The following is a 22,067-nucleotide window of genomic DNA, read 5'->3' as shown; positions in this document are numbered from 1 at the left end:
TAGTTTTCTAAAAGTTAAGAGAGAGGGATGAAAAATGAAAAGCTGCGAGAAAGAAACAGAAAAAGATAAACAGAGGGGGAAGGAAGATAATCCTCGAGGTTTGTCAAAATAGATACTAACAGCCAAACAATAGCCAAAAGTCAATGTTGACACCTAGACTTAACAACCGAGAGATCAAATATACTGCTTTTTTAACATTTTCAACATAATAATAATTATAATAATAATAAAAATACGAAGACCATCTTTATCGCTGGCTATTCTACTAGACTTTGAAAGAAAATACTCTTCTCTATAATTGCTGAGATATTTTGCTAGATTTCTGTAGTCACAAAGTAGCAAGGGACTACAAGTTGAGTAACAATTACACTGACTACTTGAACGAGCAAGTCAGTACAAGATGTTATTGTCGGTCGCGATAAAGACGCAGGTCTTTGTTTTATTTTTTTTATCATCTCGCCTCAGATATACTTTGTCCAGGGTGCGTTACGTATCAGTCACACCCATCCCGTAAACCCGAGCGGGATGAGAGAGGAGTAAGTTTTTATTGGTTTCTGTAAACTATTGAAAACAGAATAGAACTCCCCCGCCATACGAGACCAGTCCAACAACATACTTAGTTGTTATTTTGTCTGCGGATTATGAACGTGAGGTGAAGTACATCCGGGATTACGTGCACTCTCACGTGCAGCAGATGCTAGACGAGACCCCAGTGACGAAAGAGGGGGCGGGGCAATGACGTCAGGTTGGGACCTGGACTCGAGGTGTTGACTGCTCAGTTGACGTGTGTTGCGGTCCCAGGCACGTTGCTGTGCGTAGCTGTGCACGTGTAACGTTGCTGGCACCAACCGTCCCGTCTTCTCTTTAAGTGACCGCGGGCGGGGCGGCCTTTATTAACTTTCACCTGTTCGTCATCGCGTTCAAACTTCTCTTTCATCTTCGTGTAACTGCCATGTCAATGGACTTGAACTATCACTGGACTTCAAGCCGCGAGACAGACGAGCTCCCGTTTCATCTCAAAGTAAAGTGTTCAAACTTTTGCAGCAGTGCCAACGTCGTTTCCATCCAAAATATTATTGTGTGAAAGAGTACCATCGTCTTCGCAAGAAAGATCGTTTCTGCCACCAAATCTGAAAATTCCGGACAAAGACTTTTTTTAAAAATAAAATTGAATACGATGAGGGAAAGGATATGTTTATTCATCCTTGCAACAGTCTTGCTTGGAGGTGAGTAATACAACTCAAATACAATGACTTACTTAAGTCACTAAATGCTATTATTTCAGTATACTTTGATTAATAATGATAATTCAAAAACGATTTTCAGGGTTACATTGTAGTTAGTATACGGGGTTTTTATGTGTACAAAGTTTTTAAAGTGTTTCTTTTTCTTTTTATTTTTTTTGCATCGGTTACTAGAATCAGTGAATTCAAGTGTTAATTGAGTAACAGTGAGAATGAACAAAATTGGTCACATGGAATTTTAAGATCGTCACATCAAGAAGTTGTTTTGTTTTTGAAAAGTTAATGTTAACATGAAATGGAAGCGATTGGTATCGTTATCATTGAACTCGCAGTATTTTCTCTTTCTCTCTTTCTCTTTCTGTGCATTATTCTATCTGTCTACTTGTCTATTTGCCGTCCTGTCCGTCTGCCTGGTTGCCTGTGTGCGCGCGGGTGTGTGCGTGTGCGCGGCTCAAAACCCATTAAGGAACTCAAGGTAGACCTACCTTAATCGTCTTATCATCTGATATTGTAGGATAGGCATGTTCCCTTAGGATAATTACCTCCAGTTTTCTAGGCCGGACAATGAAACCGAACAGTCATAGTAGCATAGAACTGTTCAGTTTATACTGTTTCTTCAACTTTATCATAATCAGAAAGATGCAGACGCTTCCTAATTCCTCCCTCTCCACCCCCCCCCCAAAAAAAAAGAAAAAAAATCGACATAAACTTTGCAATCGACATCGCGTCCTTTGGTTATCTTCTGGCCTTTTGTTTTTAAATGAAAAAAAAAAATATTGTTGCCATCTAATGCTTTCTCGAAGAACAAAATACATCATCGCTTATCTAATCAGAATGAATAAATTTGACTTTTTATAAATTCGTTTTTAAATTTTTAAGTATTTCTTGTTTTAGTTACAAGTTTCACGCATCCACTAACCGCAAAACGCATGCGCAGTGGCATCTTTTATCTGGAATTCCCGCTATATCACTAGACCTGTTTAGTCCCTCATGAACTGACAGTTCAGGCAAAGCTACCAATGTCCATAAATGCGAGAAATAAAGACCAGAAATACCTGAATCCATATATTCAAATGCACTCTTCTTTTCCCAGGATACCGAGCGGTTTTGTAGATAACCTTTTTTAATTTAAAATTAGTTATCAGTATATTTAAAATCACATTAATGACATAAATAACAATTTTCAACTATCTAGAACAGGGAAAAAATCCAAGAAATTAGTAGCAGTGTTATCTGAACATTTTGTACTAGACAGATCAAAGTCTTTTACGAGAGTAAGATGACAAAGCAATCACAAAGGTAGACACGATAAAAGCTTTAGCTTACAAAATCAAGGGTGATACGGTAATTTACCGTAGTATAACTATGAACACATAGATACATTTCAATTAAATCAGATTAAGAAATATATTTAATTTATTTGTATAATTATCTATTTTAAATATTACAAAGGTCAACAATGCATACTCGGGCAGTAGGTCAGATAACTAGTATTCTTTCAATTAGTTACAGATAACATATTTACAGGTGTAGGGTTGAGATGACCTGCTGCAGATAAAAACTCGCAACTTCATATCTGAAACTTAATATTTTAATATTAAAAATCACTCACATTGAGACATTCCTTAAAAAAAGCTAAACATGGATTCTACTAATCTGGAAAAAAAAGCTCAGGTAGACTCATCTACCGGTCCGTTAGGTCACTCTCTCATTTTACTTTTAAACGATTAAACATTTGAGGAAAATAAGAGGCTAAAAAGATATTTAGTCATTCCTTAGCAGAATCATGGTCTATGGTGTTCTTGTGTACGCTGAAGGGTGACCTAAGGACAAATAAAATACACATTTTTGTACCAGGGTAACAGCGTTAAGAATTATTTTGTGTTCAGCTTTGATCTTTTGTTCAGGTGCACCATGTAATATCCTGCTGCTGCCGTAGTTATGAAGCGAGAGTAAGTCGTTGCCCAAGGGCAAAATATGGAACTCAAGGAAAAGCGTCTCGTTTCCAAGTTTAAGGGTGATGTCCAAACCCCGCCGGAACTCCTTTTTTTTTTTTACCCCTGTTGATTTATAACCAAGATACCATGAATAAAACAGCATCTGAGGGGTCTTTGTGATTTGGGGAACAAGACGCTTGTCCTTGAGTTCCCCATATTCCCTATTGAATAGTACACGAAGCCACTTGTTGCTCCCTTGCATCATAAAGTACTTCCGCTTACGTCATGCAGGTGCGAATGGCCAGACGGCAGCGCCGAATGAAGGCGCTCTGCGACTGGTGCCGGGTACGTCAAGGGTGTCCGGGGCAGGACGGGTGGAGATCTACCACAACAATACCTGGGGTGAGTATTTGCTGGGGTCTTCATGTTATGTGTACAGGTGTGCAGAACACAGAGTTCCTTGTGTGTTGCCGTGTGTGAGTGTGTGTGTGTGAGAGAGAGATACAGGTAGAAATGTGATTTCCGCGCGTCCTGGTATATGCAATCCAATGACTGGTGTCAATAAGCGCAAGTTAATGATGCGGCTATGTGCAATATGCTGACTTCTTTGTGGGTAGGTGCTCATGTGTGCAAGATGTTGGAGTACAAATTCGCAAAATATTAATAGAATCAATCAAGATACAACACAGTTATGTGGATTTGTGGAAGATACTGGCCAATAGACTCATACAAGATACAACATACTGAAATAAATTTTATAAAGATACTGCATTCCAGTGTTCCAAATACTGATGTTCATTTGTGGTGGAGATGGTAGAATCCCCAAAACACTATTGATTTGTTGACACACCAATGAATCACATAATGGTGACTAGTTGTAAACAATGAACAGTAAAACAGGGGGAACCCATGCAGTGTGAAGGATAAAACATACACGTGTACAATTTGCAGGAACAATATGTGACGACGGCTGGAACCTGAATGCGGCCACAGTGGCGTGCAGGCAACTGGGATATCAGTCGTGGGTATTCAGCGGATGACTTTCAACTCTTTCTGTCACGTGAGACAGTTAGGCGCGAGGGCATCATAAAAGTCGTTGACGCCACCATGCAGCCATCTTACCACCATCTTACCACTCCCAGTACCGTCAACCGATTGACACATTCCTCTTCAGTCTTCAATCAAAGAACTCGAGCAGTTTAATATAACAATCACAAAAAGCATCCAGCTTTTACTATTTAAGGATAATACTAAAATTCAATGGCAGTGTATTTCAAATATGGAAACAGGATTATCAGGGAAGTTGCAATATGGTGGTCAATCGGTTCCAAACAGAGATAGCTAGAGTCTGTCCATTAGTTTCAGACTAAAGTAGAAAGAGACGAAGGGCATGACTGCGAACATAACCTTTTTGACATTTGACTTTTGAATTAACTAAATACTCAGAAAAACATTTGACAACGGTGAACATGAAGCAAACAGTTTTTAATGATCATTTCAAGTTGTGTTTAATTGTAGTTTGTCATGTAGTGTTATATGACTACTTGTTATGATGTCTATACACACAACACCCATTCAATAATATAATGATACTGCTCTCTGTAGAAATAGAAGTAGGAGATAGAAGTAGAAATATTAGGAGGAGACGTGCTCGTAAGGATTCGAGGATAATGTAATGGGAATAATTTTGTGACATATGTCTGTTGCTACTAGACACCAGATAATCTTCAGAACTCAGGCTTTCTACGGAGCAGGGACTGGCCGCATCTGGCTGGATGATATCCACTGCACGGGTTCCGAGACCTCCATCCTGCAATGCCAGCACCGACCCCTAGGGACGCACAACTGCAATCACTACGAAGATGCTGGTGTAGACTGTTCTCCCAGTAAGTCCTCTTTCAGGTCATGTTGAGAGTTTAGTTTTAACGGGTCACCTAGCGACCTGTAAGTGGTTCACCGCGACAAAAGGGTAATGAAATGGACAAGCGGAGACAACTCTCGTTCCTTCTGTACATTGTCCCACTGTCAATGTTTTGTATCCTGAGTGTTTTTTCTTTCCACAGTGACGTCCCCTATTGTATGTTGACAAGCATCGATGTTTCAGTTCCTAAGTTCTTTTTGTCGCTTTTGTTGTAAGCTTTTGTTTTAAATGTCTGCACTGATAGGCAGCAACAACTACCCCATTCGTCTGAACGGGTCTTCCGTGGCCTACAAGGGCCGTGTTGAGATAATGTACAACGGCCAGTGGGGGACCATCTGCGACGACAACTGGGACGACCATGCTGCCCAGGTTGTGTGTCAGCAGTTGGGGTTTGTCGGGTAGGTAAACAGCATTGCACTCTTGATGATATTTAGCCTCCACTATCAAAGCTACATTTCTTCTTTTATTCTTCTTACAGACTTTGCAAAGAAAAAGTACTATCATGCTTTTTAAGGATTTTTTTCTTTTTTTTTAGAGCTGAGTTTTATTTTTTAATTCTTTTTTAACTATCTAATTTTATTTTGTCTTGCTTTCTTTCTTGGTTACCCAAGCTCTTTCATAACGTAATTTTACACATCTTTATTCTTCATGTTTCTTAAACTTCTTGATGAAGAAGCTTTCCCACAATCAACAAGCATCTTCATCTTCAGACTAGATGTATAAAAATATTTTTAAAATTATGAAACTGCTTTCAGGACCCTCGCCATTCCCATGACGTCAGCTTCCTTCTCTAATGGCACGGGCAATCCCAGCATTCCAATCTTGCTGGACGACGTGCGCTGCTCTGGCTCCGAGGCCTCGATAAGCGACTGCAACCACCGCACGTGGGGCACGAGCAACTGCAGGCACTCGGAAGATGCTGGCGTCATGTGCCTGCCGCAAAACGCTCAGGGTATGAACTGAAGAAAGTATAGTTAGAGAATGGTTCATTAAAGTATGGTAAGCGGACCAATTTAAAAAATAAGCTGCATGCGGACGTAGACGCTCTCCCATTGGCTAAGGTCTTCACAACGTAAATATAACCATAAACAACCTGATCTCTGTAATGTTGACTCTAACCTCTGTATGGCGATGGTTCTCGCCCACAATCTCGAGACGGATGGAAGACAGTATTCAGCGAGATTTGAGAAAGTAGCAGGTTTCCCCGAGGTTTGCCCAATCATTAGAAAACTAAGTTACACCCAACAGCTTTTTTTTGTTCTTTCTTCTCTCATGCCAGCCAGCGGACTCAACAACACCCTTCAGATCCGCCTGACAGGGGTGAACAGATACACCGGCCGTGTGGAAGTTCAGATGTACGGTATCTGGGGCACTGTATGCGATGATAGCTTCGACTCTCGGGCCGCCCAAGTTGTTTGCCGAATGCTTGGTTACCAAGGGTACGTATCAATCTCTTTTATGTTTGCACAAAAAAAAAAGAAATCTGTTTTTTGCAGCTTAGCAGGGGAGAGGATGCAGAAAGACGAAAAGAAAGAAGTCAGTTTACCGATTTACAGCGAAAATCCAATTTGAAACAGACGAGCAAGACGAACGAACGAACTAAAAACAGGCAATTAAACCAGCAAACCAACAAACCAAATGCCCAAAGCCAGTTCTTTAAAATTAAAGAAATAAATAAAAATGAAACTCAAAAACAAACACATCCCTTAAAACTTAAAATAACCCCAGACAACAATGAGACAAACTGACATTTAAAGGATGGAAATGAAGTGCGCGAGGTAAAAAAAAAAAGTCGATAAACGACGACAGGTAGATGACCAATGTTAGTGAATGGTTCGTTGCGAACAGAGGAACATAAGCCACGCTGAGCTTTTCTTTTCGACAGGGGGACGGTAAATCCGACACACTCCAATGGGGGTGGGGCAGGACCGATCTGGTTCGATGACGTCAGATGTCTGGGGACGGAGAGCAGCCTGCTGAACTGCACCCGGAAGAACTTAGGTGTTAACGACTGCAGCCATTACGAGGACGTTGGTGTCACCTGCACGCGTAAGATTCCCAGTGCTTTTCCTCTTATGTTGACTTTCTCCATTAAGTTTGCTTCATACGGGTGCTCACACATGAGTTTGTTCCCTGAGAAATCAAACACACCCCTGATAAGAAATGAGCACTGTAAGCTAAGATGTACTTTACATAAATCAGATTTATCATAATCTTTGTCACTTCTATAGCAGCTTGATAAAATGGAAATGTAAAAGCAGAAATGTAGAAATTTGGACATCAATTAGGAAAAAAGTAAGATTTAAAAACTAGATATAAAGAAGGGAAAAAATACGCAAACTAACAGATAAATTAATAAATATTAATAAATTATTCCATGTGCTTTTGAACACAGCACCCGGAAATGCGGACACTATAGAGACGACAATCGAGGGCGGTGGCTCAAAGGGAAGACTTATCGCCACCGTCAACGGACGACAAGGCACCGTGTGTAACAACATCGCCACCAACGCCGTAGCCATAGTTGTGTGCAGGCGCCTCGGCTTCACCGGGTGAGTCTGATGAACATTGCTCGTACCACATGCTCACGTGATGAACATTGTTCATACCACGTCACCGTGTCTTTCTGAGGCTGTCCATCTGGCCTGTAATGTTCGCACTGCTTATAGTATAATCATTGCCCCATTACATTTTTATTTAACTCTGTGTGTTTGTTTGTTTAGTGGGAATTTTGTAATCGATTTTAATCCACTTTCCATCGTCCTACAGGGTGGAAGTTCTCACTTGTTACAATACAGTATAGTGACAATGCAATATTTAAAAAATAGCAGCAGTCCACAAGTACTACAATAATTGTAAAAGTTTGTTCTTTAGAAAAGTAAAATGTCAAGAAATGTAACTCTGCAGACTTGATTTCGCTAGCGCATGCAATAATTCACTCCCTTGGACTGCGTGACAGAATTCTGTTTTCTTCTGATAATGTTCTTACGAAGAAGGCTATATTGAGAATTAGAATAATGACAGATTCAGTGTCATCATTTGAATATTTAATAGTCGTAATCGGTATTTAGTTCACATTTAATTAGAGAGGGTAATAAATATACAAAGTAAAACGAGAAAATCGATGATAAATTCAAAAAGATTTTAAAAACTTTTAATAAAATTTTTAAAATTTGTTACATTTTTTAGTTGAAATGTACCAAAAAGGGTGAAGTAAATGAACCTTAGGTCTCAGGATGTTCTTTAATACAAATAGCCTAATATATAACTGTGATGGCATTCTTGGAACTTGGAGCAATCCTGGATCACTCACAATTTTATATTTTAAATTATTTGTACTAAAAAAGATCTCAAGACGTAAGTAAAAAAATTACTTTACTCTTTTAAGTATATCTTAAATAAAAGTGTGTTTGAAAATTTTTTAATCACTTATGTTACCCGTTCTGTAAATTTCTTGGTGTCGCGTTTGGTGAGAGTAAACATGATAGTATAAGTATTGTTCATACAAAGCAAAAGGTTACTTCTTTCATGTTGTGATCTTTGTTGACATGTGGACTGTCAAAGATGTCATGTGGACTGACTTTCGCGCTGTAATGTACCATGAACATTGTTTCTGTCCTACCATTGTATTCTGCTGCAATCCTGTCCATCTTTGGCTGCTTCTCATATGTGCACGCATTGTAGCATGAACAATATCCTCGACATCAATCTGTAGCACAAAAAGTACACTGCAATGTACACTTGTTAATATTATCGTGACCTTTATCCCTGATACCACGTGTAGGTATCTTACTGATGTTTGATAATAAGTAATAACAATATGTCTGGTTGATTATAAAATGTCTCACAAGTTGATATCTCATATCGACATTTTTTTACGTTCTCAGACCAATTACAAATTACAAATTAAAATGTAAAACGAGATGCAAAAAATCAAGATAAAGATTCACAATTTCTTTCCGTAATAAGGTTTTTATTTGATTTACACTCGTTTATATTGTATGGCAAAGTTTGCCTACAGAAACTAGTCTATCACTTTGTGTGTATACAATTCAATAACGATCAAATTTTTCTCTATGGTAACAGAACCAATCCGGTCATCCTGGCCAGTCCGGCAGGTAACTCAGCCACTCTCCCTATTGTGCTGGATTTTGTCAGGTGCGTTGGCACGGAGGACTCGCTAGCTGGCTGTCGCTACAACAAACTAAGCTACTGCGACCACAGTAGAGACCTTTGGGTAGACTGCAGAGCTGGTGAGTTCAAGGCACCCTAGGCCTTTCATCCACCGATTGTGCGTGTGTGTGTGTGTGTGTTCGCGCGCGTGAGTGTGTTTGTATGCTTGCCTAAGTGTGTTCGTGTCTATGTGTACTTGTGTGCGCGCACGATGCTTTGAGCCTGTGTGCATGATGACGACGACGACGATGACGATTATTGATTGATTGATTGATTGATTGATTGATTGATTGATTGATTGATTGATGCAGGGACCCCCGCCAGCAACCTGCAGGTTCGCCTGGTTGGCGGTAACCAATGGCAGGGTAGATTGGAGGTGCTTTATAACAACACCTGGGGCACCGTCTGCGACGACCACTTCGACACCAACGCCGCACGAGTCATTTGCAGACAGCTGGGTCTGAGCACGTAAGTACAGATATTCACAGTTTGGGTCCGCGAGTTCCGGATGTTTCATGCCCACCATCTTTATTGGGCTGTGATTTCAGGAAGATTATTTAAATGTTGCGCGATACTTGCTGGCAAATGTTAGTGTTACTACTCCACACTGCCTCCCCTGTTTGCTCTGATTTGAAAAACAGATCTCCAGTTTTGGCCGTGGTTGTCTTATGACCCATGGTTATTTGCCATTGATGCAGTAGCAATTATACAGTGTGGTATAAAAATTAAATGTAAGCAAATCTGGAGATGTCGTTAAGTTCTTGTTCAGTCTTCTTAACTTTTTCTTATGGGCTAAAACTTTCCGCCTTTTAGATACACACCTATAAAACATGACCATGCCTAGAAAGGTTCTCTTCCTTTTCGTTTTGTTATACTTTGAATGTCTTTAAATGAATAACTTTTGTGGTCGTTTTTTTTTCTTTTCGTTTTTTTCACACATTGAATGTATGATTTCAAATAAATATTTTCAGATATTGAAACCTTTTGCTAATATACATAGTGTTCGTCACGTACACTGTCATTTTCAGAACATTTGAAAAACTGTCAACCGTAGCGGAGTTGCTATAACGGGAAAATTTCAAATTTCTTGTCAACTTTAATGGTTCTTATTTCCAGCGCTAGCCCAATCTCGGTGGGCATCGCTTCTTTCGGGCAGGGAACGGGCCGCATCTGGCTTGACGATGTTCTTTGCTCCGGCACAGAGTCCAGCCTCGTCAGCTGTCGCCATTCCAGCTTTGGGACAAATGACTGTCGTCATTCAGAAGACGTTGGAGTTCTCTGCCCGCGTAAGTTTAACTCAAGCGAAACATCGCAGGACTCAAAACTACTGACAATGCCACGGAACATATAATATAATACGATGTAATGCTACTTTATCTGTCTCTGAGGGCAGTTAGTAAGCAGCGCACACACTTATGGCCAATGAGAACAGACCGAGTAGCGACCATCTTGTACACAAATCTGTCTTCAAAACGTGTCGTGATATATTATTTCATTTTCAAGGGAACAAAAAAAAAATTGACTGAATGAAAAAGTATAGATTTGAAAGTCTTTGAAAACGACATTAATGAATGGCTGCTATGACATCCGACCTTCTTTTAAGACGGAGATCTTGGAAGTGAAGTTAAATGGAATGTAATCGTTTAAATAATAACATTAAATGGGAATTTATGCAGCGCAATATCTCAGCCAAAGGCGGGCTTAGAGGGATGAACAAGATCACAAAATAGTAAAAAGATGTAGAACAAAATCACAAAATAGTTACACACATGTAGAAGGAAGGACAATGCGAGGACTCGGTAAAGGGCGATCACTGGAAATGTAACGGTAACGACACCAGAGAATAAGGTTAGGGATACTAGGAGAATACTGGGAAAATATTGAGTAATCTTGAGAATAGTAAGAAATGTTATCACATGAAAACTGCAAGAGGGTGATCATCACTTCAATTTATTCAATGCAGATCAAGCTCGCCTTTCGTATTAGGCTAAAAAATAATGTAGGTTTGGTCGAGGATCAGATGAAAGGAGTCAAAGCAAGTAGTCGCACACACTCATGCAAAGGTGCACGCGCATTAACGGACTATTCCAAATAAAAAGCAGCAACAAAAAAGCAAGCAAACCGAACTGATTCATTTTTCTGTTGTCAGCTACTAATCTCGGCAACCCCATGAGAGTGAGGCTGGTGGGGCCCTCACCAAACGAGGGGCGACTAGAGGTCAGCTACAACCAGCAGCCGTGGGGCACCGTGTGTGACGACAGCTTCAACAATGCGGACGCTGCGGTGGTCTGCAGGATGCTGGGTTTTAGCCCGTTAGTATCTCTTTCTCCTGTCCTCCGTTAACTCTTTTGTTTTTCCTTGCACGCCTCATTCTTTTCAGTCCTGTCTCTCTCTTTCTAAACAAGCTATGCGCATGGAGCACCGAAATGTTATATAATAAAATACAAGCTTTTTATGTGGTTGTAAATGCATTCATTTTGTAATTATATATATATATGAATTTATTTTAACATTTATTCTTTAGTAGTTACTTTTCCTTAAACTTCATTATTAGCTGTTTTGTTTTTACTTTGATTATCACTGATTACCTCCCTGAAGTTACGGTCGTGAACTTATACTGAATAAAGAAGTCAGGTCATTCTTTTTCCCCTTGATACCAATGGTGTACTGTCATACATCGAAGAACCAAAATCATAAAAAAAATCTCTTTACATATTTTAATTATCTCCTTTGTCTTAGTTCTCTCTTGCTCATTACCTCTATTATTATATACAGTGTCATTTCTCTAATTTGATTATTCCTCCCATCCAACTTGTCTCGCTCCCTCTTCTTGAAACAACCCCCCACCACCACCACCACCCAATGCAACACACAAGCACGCTAACATACACGCGTGTGCACATACATACAAAAATACACACACACGCACGCATACGTATTTTTTTTCTTCCATCTTGATCCTGTCTTCATCCTCATGATACTTGGAATACTCAACGCCCGAAAGACATGCAGTCGTTGCAGAACACAACAAAACAAAGAATAAGGGCAAGAACAGCGAGGTGAAGAGCTTCTGATGAACTCAGAAAGATTCTTGCCCGATCAGAGTGACACTCACTTGGTCAGAGTGACATTCGTATCTGTTCAAAGTGACGTGCCTGGCACCGTACTAATTGTTGTCCTGCTTGTCGTCTACAGCCAAAACGCCGTTGTGCGCCCCACCAGCATTTACGGCAGTGGCAGCAGCAACATGTCCATCCTGCTGGACGACGTGCACTGCACCGGCAACGAGACCAGCATCTTCTTCTGCGCCCACAGCGCCATCGGCGACAACAACTGCGAGCATCGAGAGGACGTGGGCGTCTTGTGTGGAGGAAGCTCACCAACTGCTGGTGAGTAGAGAGCAGGGTCCGTATTCATGAAGCGAGATGAAGTCGTCGTCTCTGGCAAACCAAGGACAAGCGACGTGGTTATAAAGTGGTGTCCGTGCCATGCGGATTTCATTTAGCCTAAGATAGTAGTCATAAAGCAGTGGGTAAAATAAGATAAAGCAATATTCCCAGGATCTGTCATAACTTACCACCACCACCCACGCACAGGTCAAGGTCAACAACATAGCAGAAAGGATAGTGAACGGACATACTTATGTTGTGAAGGTTCTCAGCCTATAGGAAACCTTGAACTATATGTTAATTAGGTATAAATGTGTGCTTGATGTTTCGTAGGCGTGCATTTCGAGAAAGGAAGGGAGGTAAATCACTCAGGTTTTTGGAAATTCTATCTTGTAACGAAGTTTATTAAGTTATTTAAAAAAAAACAAAAACAAAAAACAAACAAAACATTCACACCACTTGTCTTTTAAAAGTAAATTTTTACAGGCAAATCAAGCTTCATAGATATTTACATAATACAAGCTAGGTAAGGGAGGCAAGCCGTGCTTATATGAAGTGAGAAATGCGTGAAATGTTCTCATCATCTATTGTTAGTGTCCACTAAATGCTGTGGGAATATAATTGAACCATGACTTTACGTTTAATCTTTGCTTTGTACGAAAATGTCAGTATGAGTTTCCTGGCTCAGGTCTGCAGCTGCGTGCGCGTCTTGTGAACGGATCTTCCACATCCAACGGGCGTCTGGAGATTCAATACAACGGCACCTGGAACACGGTGTGCGACGATGAATTTGGCAACGAAGAGGCGCAGGTAGCCTGCAGAATGGTTGGCTTTTACAGGTGTGTAATAAATGCTTGGGCTCCAAAGTTGTGCTTTCAGGGCTTTTATTTGTAAATAACATTAGTATTTTTTTCTGTGACTAATTTTCCTCATTTTTAGTTGGATAAAATTGTTGTTATTTTTTTTTATCACACTGAATTTTCGGTATAATTGTTTTGTATTTTTTACCATTCGCTTTTCCGTTGTCTACAACAGTAAATTATTTGAATTAGGTATTGTAATACTTGCAAAATGTGTAATATAATACTACACAAGTCATGTTATAGTTGTTGCTGTTAGATCCCCACTATTCCCAGACATGTCATTGGAAGAAGCAAAATAAATAAATAAAAAACAGAAAACGAAAAAAAAGTCTAATATCAACAGGCAAGAAATATTTTTAATTGGATTATTTCGCCGTCAACTATTTATCTCCTTTGTGTATTTAAAGTCCAGGAAATCCGAACAAACAGTTCTGTTGTGTAGTTTCCCTGTAGGGCTGTGTTGGTATCGGATTCAATGAGATTTAACCAGTATAAAAATATATACAAATTTACTGATTGCTATTGGTATCAAAATAATATTTTACTTAATAACCTTCGTGCCTTATTTTTAGCAATAACATTTCATCTTTCATAAATCAATTCACAGCTCGCCGAGAATAAGTTCTTGTGTGTGTGTGTTCGCGTGTCTGTCACGGAGTTTTCACAACATGTACGCGTACGTGCATCTACTTTTCTTCTTTTTTTATTTATTATTTTTTTGTTTGTTTGCTGCCAGCACCGGGGCCATTGCTGTAAACCGTGCTATGTACGGCAGCGGCACTGGCAACATCATCCTTGACGACCTCAGGTGCGTGGGTACAGAGACCAGCCTGGGCCAGTGCGGTAACAAGGGTTTGTTTAACAGCGACTGCGACCACAGGGAGGACGTGGGCGTTGTCTGCAACAGTCGTAAGAATTTATTTTTGCTTCTTTATTTTTCTATGTTTGAAGAGTTCTTATTCTTATTCTTATTCTTATTGTACCTTTCTTATTCTACCTTTCTTCTTCTCTGTCTGCTACTTTATCTGTTAGTCATATTCCCTTTCCGTCCATCGCTCTGTTTTCCATTTATTCATCCATTTTCTTTTTCTTCTAAGTCTGGAGATGAGAAGATTGATTACAAAGATGAGGTAAATTTTGATGTTTATAATGATGATCAGAGGTGGTCGCGGTGCGCCTGGCGGGTATACATCGTACGAGTTACCAAATGGGTCGGGTAGAGATCCAGATCGGACGTGAGTGGGGTACAGTGTGCGACGACTACTTCAACAACAACGCCGCAAAGGTCATCTGCAGGCAGCTCCACTACCCTTCGTAAGTTTCGATCGCGCTTTTCACTTGAATATCAAGTGTCTGTAAAATAGTTGTGTTTTTGAAATATTTATAATTAAAATATTTTAAAAGATACACAAAGTGATAAAGATCCTTCTGATGATTGTTTACAACTTATGTGAAAGTAAAGACACATCGCTTTCAACTGTACTTTCATAATAAACATAGCTGTACACTAAATTGTACATTACATTTTCACACACACGCACTTATGTGTATATTTCTAACTAAAGATCGTTTTGAAACTGCTTTATATCTGTTTTGCATTTAGAGGCGCAGCAAGGGTTGCGGCCGTGAATGCATTTGGGGCAGGGCAGGGTCGTATCCTGCTGGACAATGTTCGCTGCAGTGGCAATGAGTCAACTGTCCTGGCCTGCTCCCACAATCCCATCGGCCAACATAACTGTGACCACTCGGAGGACGTTGGTATCATCTGTTCTGACAGTAAGTCCAGTCCTAGCTTCTCACATAAAGTAAGGAAACGAAGGGCAGGTGACTCATGAGAGAATGTGTTTCTCTCCCTTTTTGTCCACTTGTCTATATCCCATCCACGCCACCACCATCAAAGAGACCGAATAAAAAAACAGCAACAACAATGACAATACTTAATGTGTTCCCTTTAAAAACACACTTATTTGAAACATCTGGAAGTTTAGGCCTTAAGACTTGTTTTATTTTTGCACATCATTTTTTTGTTATGTTTTACAGTTGTTATTATTGATCACAGCTCAGAGCATGCCTCTAGTGTTCTGCCAGAACGCTAAACAAAAAAATTATTATTTTTATTTCATGTTCAATCTGAATAATAATATTAATAATGACCATACCAATATTATTACAATACTAGTAAGAATAGTAGGAGGAGTAAAACGCCAGCAACAAAAAATAAATAAATAAAATAAAGCTTCTTTCTCAGAAAGATGAGGAATTTTGTACATCATGGTTCCATCTGTCTTAGCTTCCCCAACCAGCAGCCCAGTGACTGTCCGCCTGGCTGGGGGCACTTCTACCCGCGGAAGGTTGGAAATCTTCTACAACAACCAGTGGGGTACCGTCTGCGACGACGGGTTTTACACCCAGGATGTCATCGTCGCATGCGCCATGTTGAATATCCGTGGGTAGGTGCCGTGAACTTAAGTAATTACCTGTCTGTGTATTTGTCTTTCAAGTCATGCCAAAATATAAACTGAATTTTTTTGAAAATATAAATGTATTTTCTCTAGGCAGTCTTGAGCCATGGAGGTGTACTGTAAGGGGTTCAACGTGTTGAGGACACGGCACCACCTGCTTTTCTTTTCTCAGAAATCTTTCGTCTCCTCGCTTTCGCAGGGGTACACCTAGGGCGCTACCCATGGGTACCTACCCACCAGGAGCTGGCACCATTTGGCTGGACGATGTCATTTGCCTAGGCAACGAAACATCTCTTATAGACTGCAGACACAGGGCCATCGGCACTAGCAACTGTGACCATTACGAGGACATCTCCATCGACTGTGGACAGCGTAAGGCTCGTCCGCCTTTTACATCCGCACTTCCCTATGAGCTACTTTCCTTCAAATATATTATCTGTTCAAGAAAACAATATGTCAAAAAAGAAGAATCATTTCTACTTTTTAATTCTTAGCCAAGATGAGATTCATGTCCTTTTCTGTAACCGATAATGTAGTTATGAAACGATGTTATGAAATCCTATATGGAAGGCCACATTATTAATAAAGTTTCATCTGAAAGCAATATCGGTTAGAAGACTTAGTGATAGGAATATAGGTTTATTATTACTGTTGGGAAACAATTTGTCCTGATTTTGGTCGAAGGGATGTGTCTCAGCGCGCAAGCATGTATGTGAGAAATAGAGATAAAGAGGGAGGACTTACTGATTAATATAGATTTATTTTGTAGAGTATATTTTCTGTGATAAATACATTAGTTTTATTGCTGGTTGAAAATCGTTCATCTACTTTTGCTCCGATGGTGTATGTTTGTGTGTTTGTAGTTGTGTGTATGACAGAGAGAAAGAGAAAGATAGAAAGAGAGGAACAATGACGGTACAAAAACGTTGGACGGACTGACTGTGCTTTTTACATATGCAGTTTGTTTACGTAGCTGTTGTCATGGTTTCCAGAAACCGCCTCATCGACCCCGATTCGCCTGGTGGGCGGTCCCGTTGGAGACAACCGTCAAGGCCGGGTGGAAGTCCAACACAACGGCACCTGGGGCACAGTCTGTGACGATGGCTGGGGCATACCGGAAGCAAGAGTTGTCTGCAATCAGCTGGGCTTTACAAAGTGCGTTTTTAGAATAATCTATCGCACTTACAGTCTCCCAACCTCGCCAGAAACCTTTTAGCCTCCATCTGGTTCACTTCAGAAGTGTGTGATATTGTCTGATGACGCCACACGTGAGAGTTATCACCGTATATTATTACTTCACGCGGTTTGCTATAACGATATTAGTGCGCAGATACACAATCATGGGAATAACAGACTTTTTCTGAAGCAACTGGACTTCTCCGGAAAAAATTAGAGTACGAAAGAAAGATGCCAAAGGCACCGCGAGAAGAACGACTGATGAGTGGTGGTTAGATTCACATATACACATAACCGTCATGGAGGAAAAGAAGACAATTTTGGTTTATCGAGCGTTGAAAGGTGAACCATCAGGCTAATTGTTTTCTACCGAGTGCAAAATGAAGTTTATCGTGAGAAATTTTTTGCCGTGTCTGCAATTGTTTTTGTGGTGTGTTCTTTCAGGTTAATCGTGAACAAGTTTTGGTTTATGTCACTTTAACGAAGGTGAGGGGAGAGCAAGAAATAAAAAGAGGAGACTTAATTGGGAGAAGAGAGAGGAGGAGGAGGAGGAGGGTTGAGGTCAAATACAGTTCAGTTTTGACAGGTAATCACACAGCAAAGTTTAATTCTTTCGCTTGCTCTACTTTCAGTGCCTTGCCTGTTCCCATGGCAAACGCCTTCTATGGCCAGGGGACCGGGAATATCTGGCTGAGTAATGTAAACTGCGTCGGCAACGAGACGAACCTTGACCTCTGCTATCACTACCCATACACGTTTACTGATTGCGACCACTCGGAGGATGCCGGACTTCTTTGCTTGGACCGTGAGTATGTCCGTCCAGCTGCCGAATACAAATGCAACTACAAAACATCTTTATTAATCCTTTTCAGGAAATTGTCTGCCAATCTTACTATTAAATAATACATCAGACATTATAAGCATGACATTAAATATAAGCATACATAAAAAAAATTCACAAAAGACCGGGACCGGGAGCCAGCAGCGTAAGGACCTTTACACAAAGACTTGTCTTATCCATAAACTGTCAGACACCCATTGTGAACCGGGGGTCGGAGTAATGCCATCATGTAGAGGCGAGGCTGTACAGTTATGGTAGTGTGCTGTCACAGGACTGTGATTATGTAATGTCAATATTCAACAGTATCATTGTAATGTCATCATCCGGGGTATCATGGGATTATCATTCTGCAGCTGAATGGTCTATTAAAATTTATAGTATCGACGAATTGTCGAAATTCAGCTGTGCTACTTTAATCTACCTTTAATCGCAACACTAAAGTGTCACTATGGTATCTTCATTCGCCATCCATGTGTATGTGAGAGAGAGAAAGAGAGAGAGACGAGAAGTGAGCGAATACAAAACAGCTCAAATATAGAAGTATCTGTGATATTTGGACTTTCTTGACTCCCTGTGAACGGTTTCCCAGGTAACACAAGTCCTATGCCTGTGGCCGTGAGACTGAGCAGCGGAGCGTCAATGTACGAAGGACGGGTGGAAGTTCTGTACAACAACATCTGGGGCACCGTGTGTGACGACCACTTTGATGCTGTAGACGCTCAGGTGGTGTGTCGCACGCTTGGATACACGTGAGTGCCATTCTCTTGTTGATTACCTTTTCTCCTCTTCTTCTGGTTAAGAATTCCATTCACTCAGTGTGATCACGACAGCAAGACATGTAAAGTGCAGAAGTACATACATCGTAGAAATAAAACAGTGTGGCGATGTGTGTGTGTGTGTGTCTGTTCGTGAAGTGGCGGGACGGTGCTGCAACATGCTGGGCAAGGCAGGGGGCCCATCTGGATGGACGATGTTGGATGCACGGGCTCGGAATCAACGCTAACTCAATGCCCGTTCCCCGGGTGGGGTGAGCACAACTGCGACCACAGCGAGGACGTCGGCGTCCGGTGTACAAACCGTAAGTAGAATTCATCACCTGGTGTACAAATCGTAAGTAGTATTGAGCACCTAGTGTACAAATCGTAAGTAGTATTGAGCACCTAGTGTACACAGTCGTGTGCAAAAATCGACACATGGATTACACAGCCGTAAGTAGTATTCAGCACCTGGGATCGTAGTTATGAAGCGATAAAATTTTTTTTTAAAGTAGAGAAAGCAGGAAAGTCAGAAAGAAACTAAAATGGAAACAAGAAGAGAGGCATGATAATAAAAAGGAGAGGCAGAAAAATAAGAGGTCATGACTCAAGTAGGATGTGAAATACTCCAATGGTCTCTACAAATTGCCTCACAGTCGTAGCGCCCTCTGTCCCTAGCTTCCGTTCAGGATGTTCAGGTGCGTCTGGCCAACGGAGCGGGCCCTGACTCCGGGAGGGTGGAGGTGCTGCACAACGGTCAGTGGGGGACAGTGTGCGACACCAACTTTGACAACGCCGAAGCCGCTGTCATCTGTCGTCAGCTCGGCTTTGGAACGTGGTGAAATTAAAGCTACTCTATTTTCTTTCACGTTTTAAACAACGAAATCAATGTAATAGAAACATGGTCTTTACCACACGATGTGATATTTTACAATTAAAATAAATAATGTTTCAGTTAACGACATGTCATTGATATTCTCTCATTTTCTTTCATCTAGAGGCCGAGGAATAAAATGTACATGCTAAGCATTTAACAAGTCATCTTATGCAAAACACTTTTATCCTTTTTAAATCAGAAAATAACTCCATCGCCACTTCTTCAGGTAATATATTCTTTCTTTCTCTTGCTCCTCGTTCTTTTCATCGGTGATATTCAGGTTAGATCAGCTTCTTGGTTTTTTCTGTTCACAGCGGGAACGGCAACAGCCTTTTCAAGTTCTCACTTCGGACAGGGTCAAGGGGCAATAGCGGTCAGGAGAATGGACTGCAGAGGGCCGGAACCTCGCCTTAGCCAGTGCAACATCACCTGGACTTCCTTTTTTCCTACTTGCACGCATATGCACGAGGCTGGGGTGTCCTGCCGCGGCAGTGAGTTCTTCTTATATCATAATGGGCAGGCTGGCTGGTTTGTTGTGGCGGTTGACAGATGGATGGACAAAGAGCGTACGATGGAAAGATGAATGAATGAGCGCACACACGTTTGGGTATGAGAGAGAAAGTGAGTGAGAAAATGGGAGTGAGAGACAGAGAAAGAGGAAAGGAGCTATTAGAGAGAGATCGTGTATCACAGCATGCAATTTTAGCGACGTGTGCGTGTAAGTTTTTGTATGTGTGTACGAGTGTATGCACTCGTGCGCAAGAGATCGTGTGCATAACTTGCAGATTTGTGGTCCTTTACTAAAACCTCACTGGGAATTTCTTTAACAGCTTTTTAAAATTTTTGTTTTACTAATTTCTTTTATTATTTCCATTTAGCGTTTGTTTTTACATATTTTGTAATCTACGTATATTTATTAGTATATTTATCAGCTGATTATTTATTTTATGTATTTATTTAACATATCGTAATATGCCTGGATCAATGGACGTCGATGGACAATGATACCGACCATGAAGATGATATACACAACAAAATTAATGACTGTGTGTGTGTACAGAGAGAGAGATAGGAGGGCGTTCTAAGACCTTAAATAGCATTCAGCTAAGCATTTCAAACATTTCCAGAGACTTGCCTTTTTTTTCAGCTGCTTTGCCGTCGCTTCAGGTCCGTTTGATAGGAAACTACAGCAGCTACCAGGGTCTGGTGGTGGTGTATTATAACAACACCTGGGGTACTGTATGTGATGACGACTGGGACGTCAATGATGCTACGGTCGTCTGCCGCATGTTAGGGCTGTCGACGTGAGTGGACGCAGCTACTATGGGGTCTAGTCAAGCTTTGACAATAAGCACCTCAAGAAGAGCTTAAGAAAAAGATGCTGATGAAGAGATAGAAAAACAGTTTGAAAATAAAGAGCAGTAACTTCGGTAATAATTTTGAGAGGTTTGACTGCTCACCTAATGCTGTACATAATGTGCACGATTCCTCAAATAATGACATGCAATGTCCTAAGACATGTCAGTAACAATGTGTCGCCCTGTCTCCAGGACCAATGTCCGGGCCATGGCTGGCGGCCACTTCCGGGTGCCATCACCGCCCAGTAAGATCTGGCTAGATGACGTCAATTGTAACGGAAGTGAGTCAAGCCTCGCGCAGTGTCCGAGCAGCCAACTGGGGAGAACCAACTGCTACCATTCAGAGGACGCTGGGGTCGTGTGTGGAGGTGAGCGCCTGCTGCTGACACTGGCTTGTGTGTGCGTCGCGTGACATAAGGAAGTGACGTGGATCTGTGCGTCCGCTTTCTTTTCTTTACCTTGTGTGAATCATTATTTACCTTACTGTTTCCATCCACTACAGTGTATTTTTCTCCATTTATCTTGTGTAAACTTCTCTTACTTTTCTTGCTGTCGGTAGGATTTGTAACAATGTCTCCAATACGACTGGCTGGCGGACTGACCCCTCGTGAAGGGCGCGTGGAGGTGTTCCACAATGGCTCATGGGGTACCGTCTGTGACGATGATTTCGGAAGCGAAGAAGCTGCCGTTGTTTGCAGATCGTTAGGGTTCATGAGGTTAGCTTCCTTGCTTTTTTTCTCTTTCTAACAAGCACACATATAAAGGCACTTTCTGATGTGACCGTCTCTCTCTTCTCTCTCACTACAGTAAAAAGAAAGGGAAGATACTGAAATACAGAAGACTAAAGAGAGTAAATTTGTCTGAAATGTTGCAGTAACATACTATATGTTAATGAAACCCTTGATAGATATATTTTCAAAGTGCTTGCTTATACCAATCTTCATTACGAAGGACGATTTTACGATTAAAGATTGTAACAGGGTTTTATTAATACAACATTTTATTCATACATCTAAATAATTTTGAACAGTTTTGGTTTAAAAAAATAAACAATAGCATCCCTCCATAAAG

General features: G+C 40.8%; 1 protein-coding gene across 2 annotated transcripts in view; it reads left to right on the top strand.

The window, feature by feature from the left end:
• Nucleotides 1-506: 506 nt before the first annotated feature.
• Nucleotides 507-22,067, top strand: part of LOC112574965 (deleted in malignant brain tumors 1 protein-like) — a 35,188-nt gene continuing 13,627 nt past the window's right edge. For both annotated transcript variants that reach the window (XM_025256416.1, XM_025256417.1), the window contains exons 1-29: nucleotides 507-1,226; nucleotides 3,473-3,583; nucleotides 4,133-4,202; nucleotides 4,895-5,067; nucleotides 5,347-5,500; nucleotides 5,858-6,054; nucleotides 6,382-6,541; nucleotides 6,988-7,151; nucleotides 7,498-7,654; nucleotides 9,189-9,355; nucleotides 9,587-9,743; nucleotides 10,392-10,561; nucleotides 11,425-11,587; nucleotides 12,471-12,664; nucleotides 13,353-13,503; nucleotides 14,264-14,436; nucleotides 14,688-14,841; nucleotides 15,131-15,303; nucleotides 15,818-15,977; nucleotides 16,189-16,361; nucleotides 16,982-17,144; nucleotides 17,798-17,970; nucleotides 18,596-18,755; nucleotides 18,921-19,084; nucleotides 19,440-19,595; nucleotides 19,953-20,129; nucleotides 20,786-20,942; nucleotides 21,189-21,364; nucleotides 21,556-21,712. In XM_025256416.1, the coding sequence (XP_025112201.1) occupies nucleotides 1,178-1,226; nucleotides 3,473-3,583; nucleotides 4,133-4,202; nucleotides 4,895-5,067; nucleotides 5,347-5,500; nucleotides 5,858-6,054; nucleotides 6,382-6,541; nucleotides 6,988-7,151; nucleotides 7,498-7,654; nucleotides 9,189-9,355; nucleotides 9,587-9,743; nucleotides 10,392-10,561; nucleotides 11,425-11,587; nucleotides 12,471-12,664; nucleotides 13,353-13,503; nucleotides 14,264-14,436; nucleotides 14,688-14,841; nucleotides 15,131-15,303; nucleotides 15,818-15,977; nucleotides 16,189-16,361; nucleotides 16,982-17,144; nucleotides 17,798-17,970; nucleotides 18,596-18,755; nucleotides 18,921-19,084; nucleotides 19,440-19,595; nucleotides 19,953-20,129; nucleotides 20,786-20,942; nucleotides 21,189-21,364; nucleotides 21,556-21,712 (4,553 nt within the window). In that variant the 5' untranslated portion in view covers nucleotides 507-1,177. The remainder of the gene's footprint in view (nucleotides 1,227-3,472; nucleotides 3,584-4,132; nucleotides 4,203-4,894; nucleotides 5,068-5,346; nucleotides 5,501-5,857; nucleotides 6,055-6,381; nucleotides 6,542-6,987; nucleotides 7,152-7,497; nucleotides 7,655-9,188; nucleotides 9,356-9,586; nucleotides 9,744-10,391; nucleotides 10,562-11,424; nucleotides 11,588-12,470; nucleotides 12,665-13,352; nucleotides 13,504-14,263; nucleotides 14,437-14,687; nucleotides 14,842-15,130; nucleotides 15,304-15,817; nucleotides 15,978-16,188; nucleotides 16,362-16,981; nucleotides 17,145-17,797; nucleotides 17,971-18,595; nucleotides 18,756-18,920; nucleotides 19,085-19,439; nucleotides 19,596-19,952; nucleotides 20,130-20,785; nucleotides 20,943-21,188; nucleotides 21,365-21,555; nucleotides 21,713-22,067) is intronic.

This window comes from Pomacea canaliculata, linkage group LG11, assembly GCF_003073045.1.
Source record: "Pomacea canaliculata isolate SZHN2017 linkage group LG11, ASM307304v1, whole genome shotgun sequence".
In the NCBI taxonomy this organism is placed as follows: Eukaryota; Metazoa; Mollusca; class Gastropoda; order Architaenioglossa; family Ampullariidae; genus Pomacea; species Pomacea canaliculata.
This window is presented reverse-complemented; position numbering and strand designations above follow the sequence as displayed.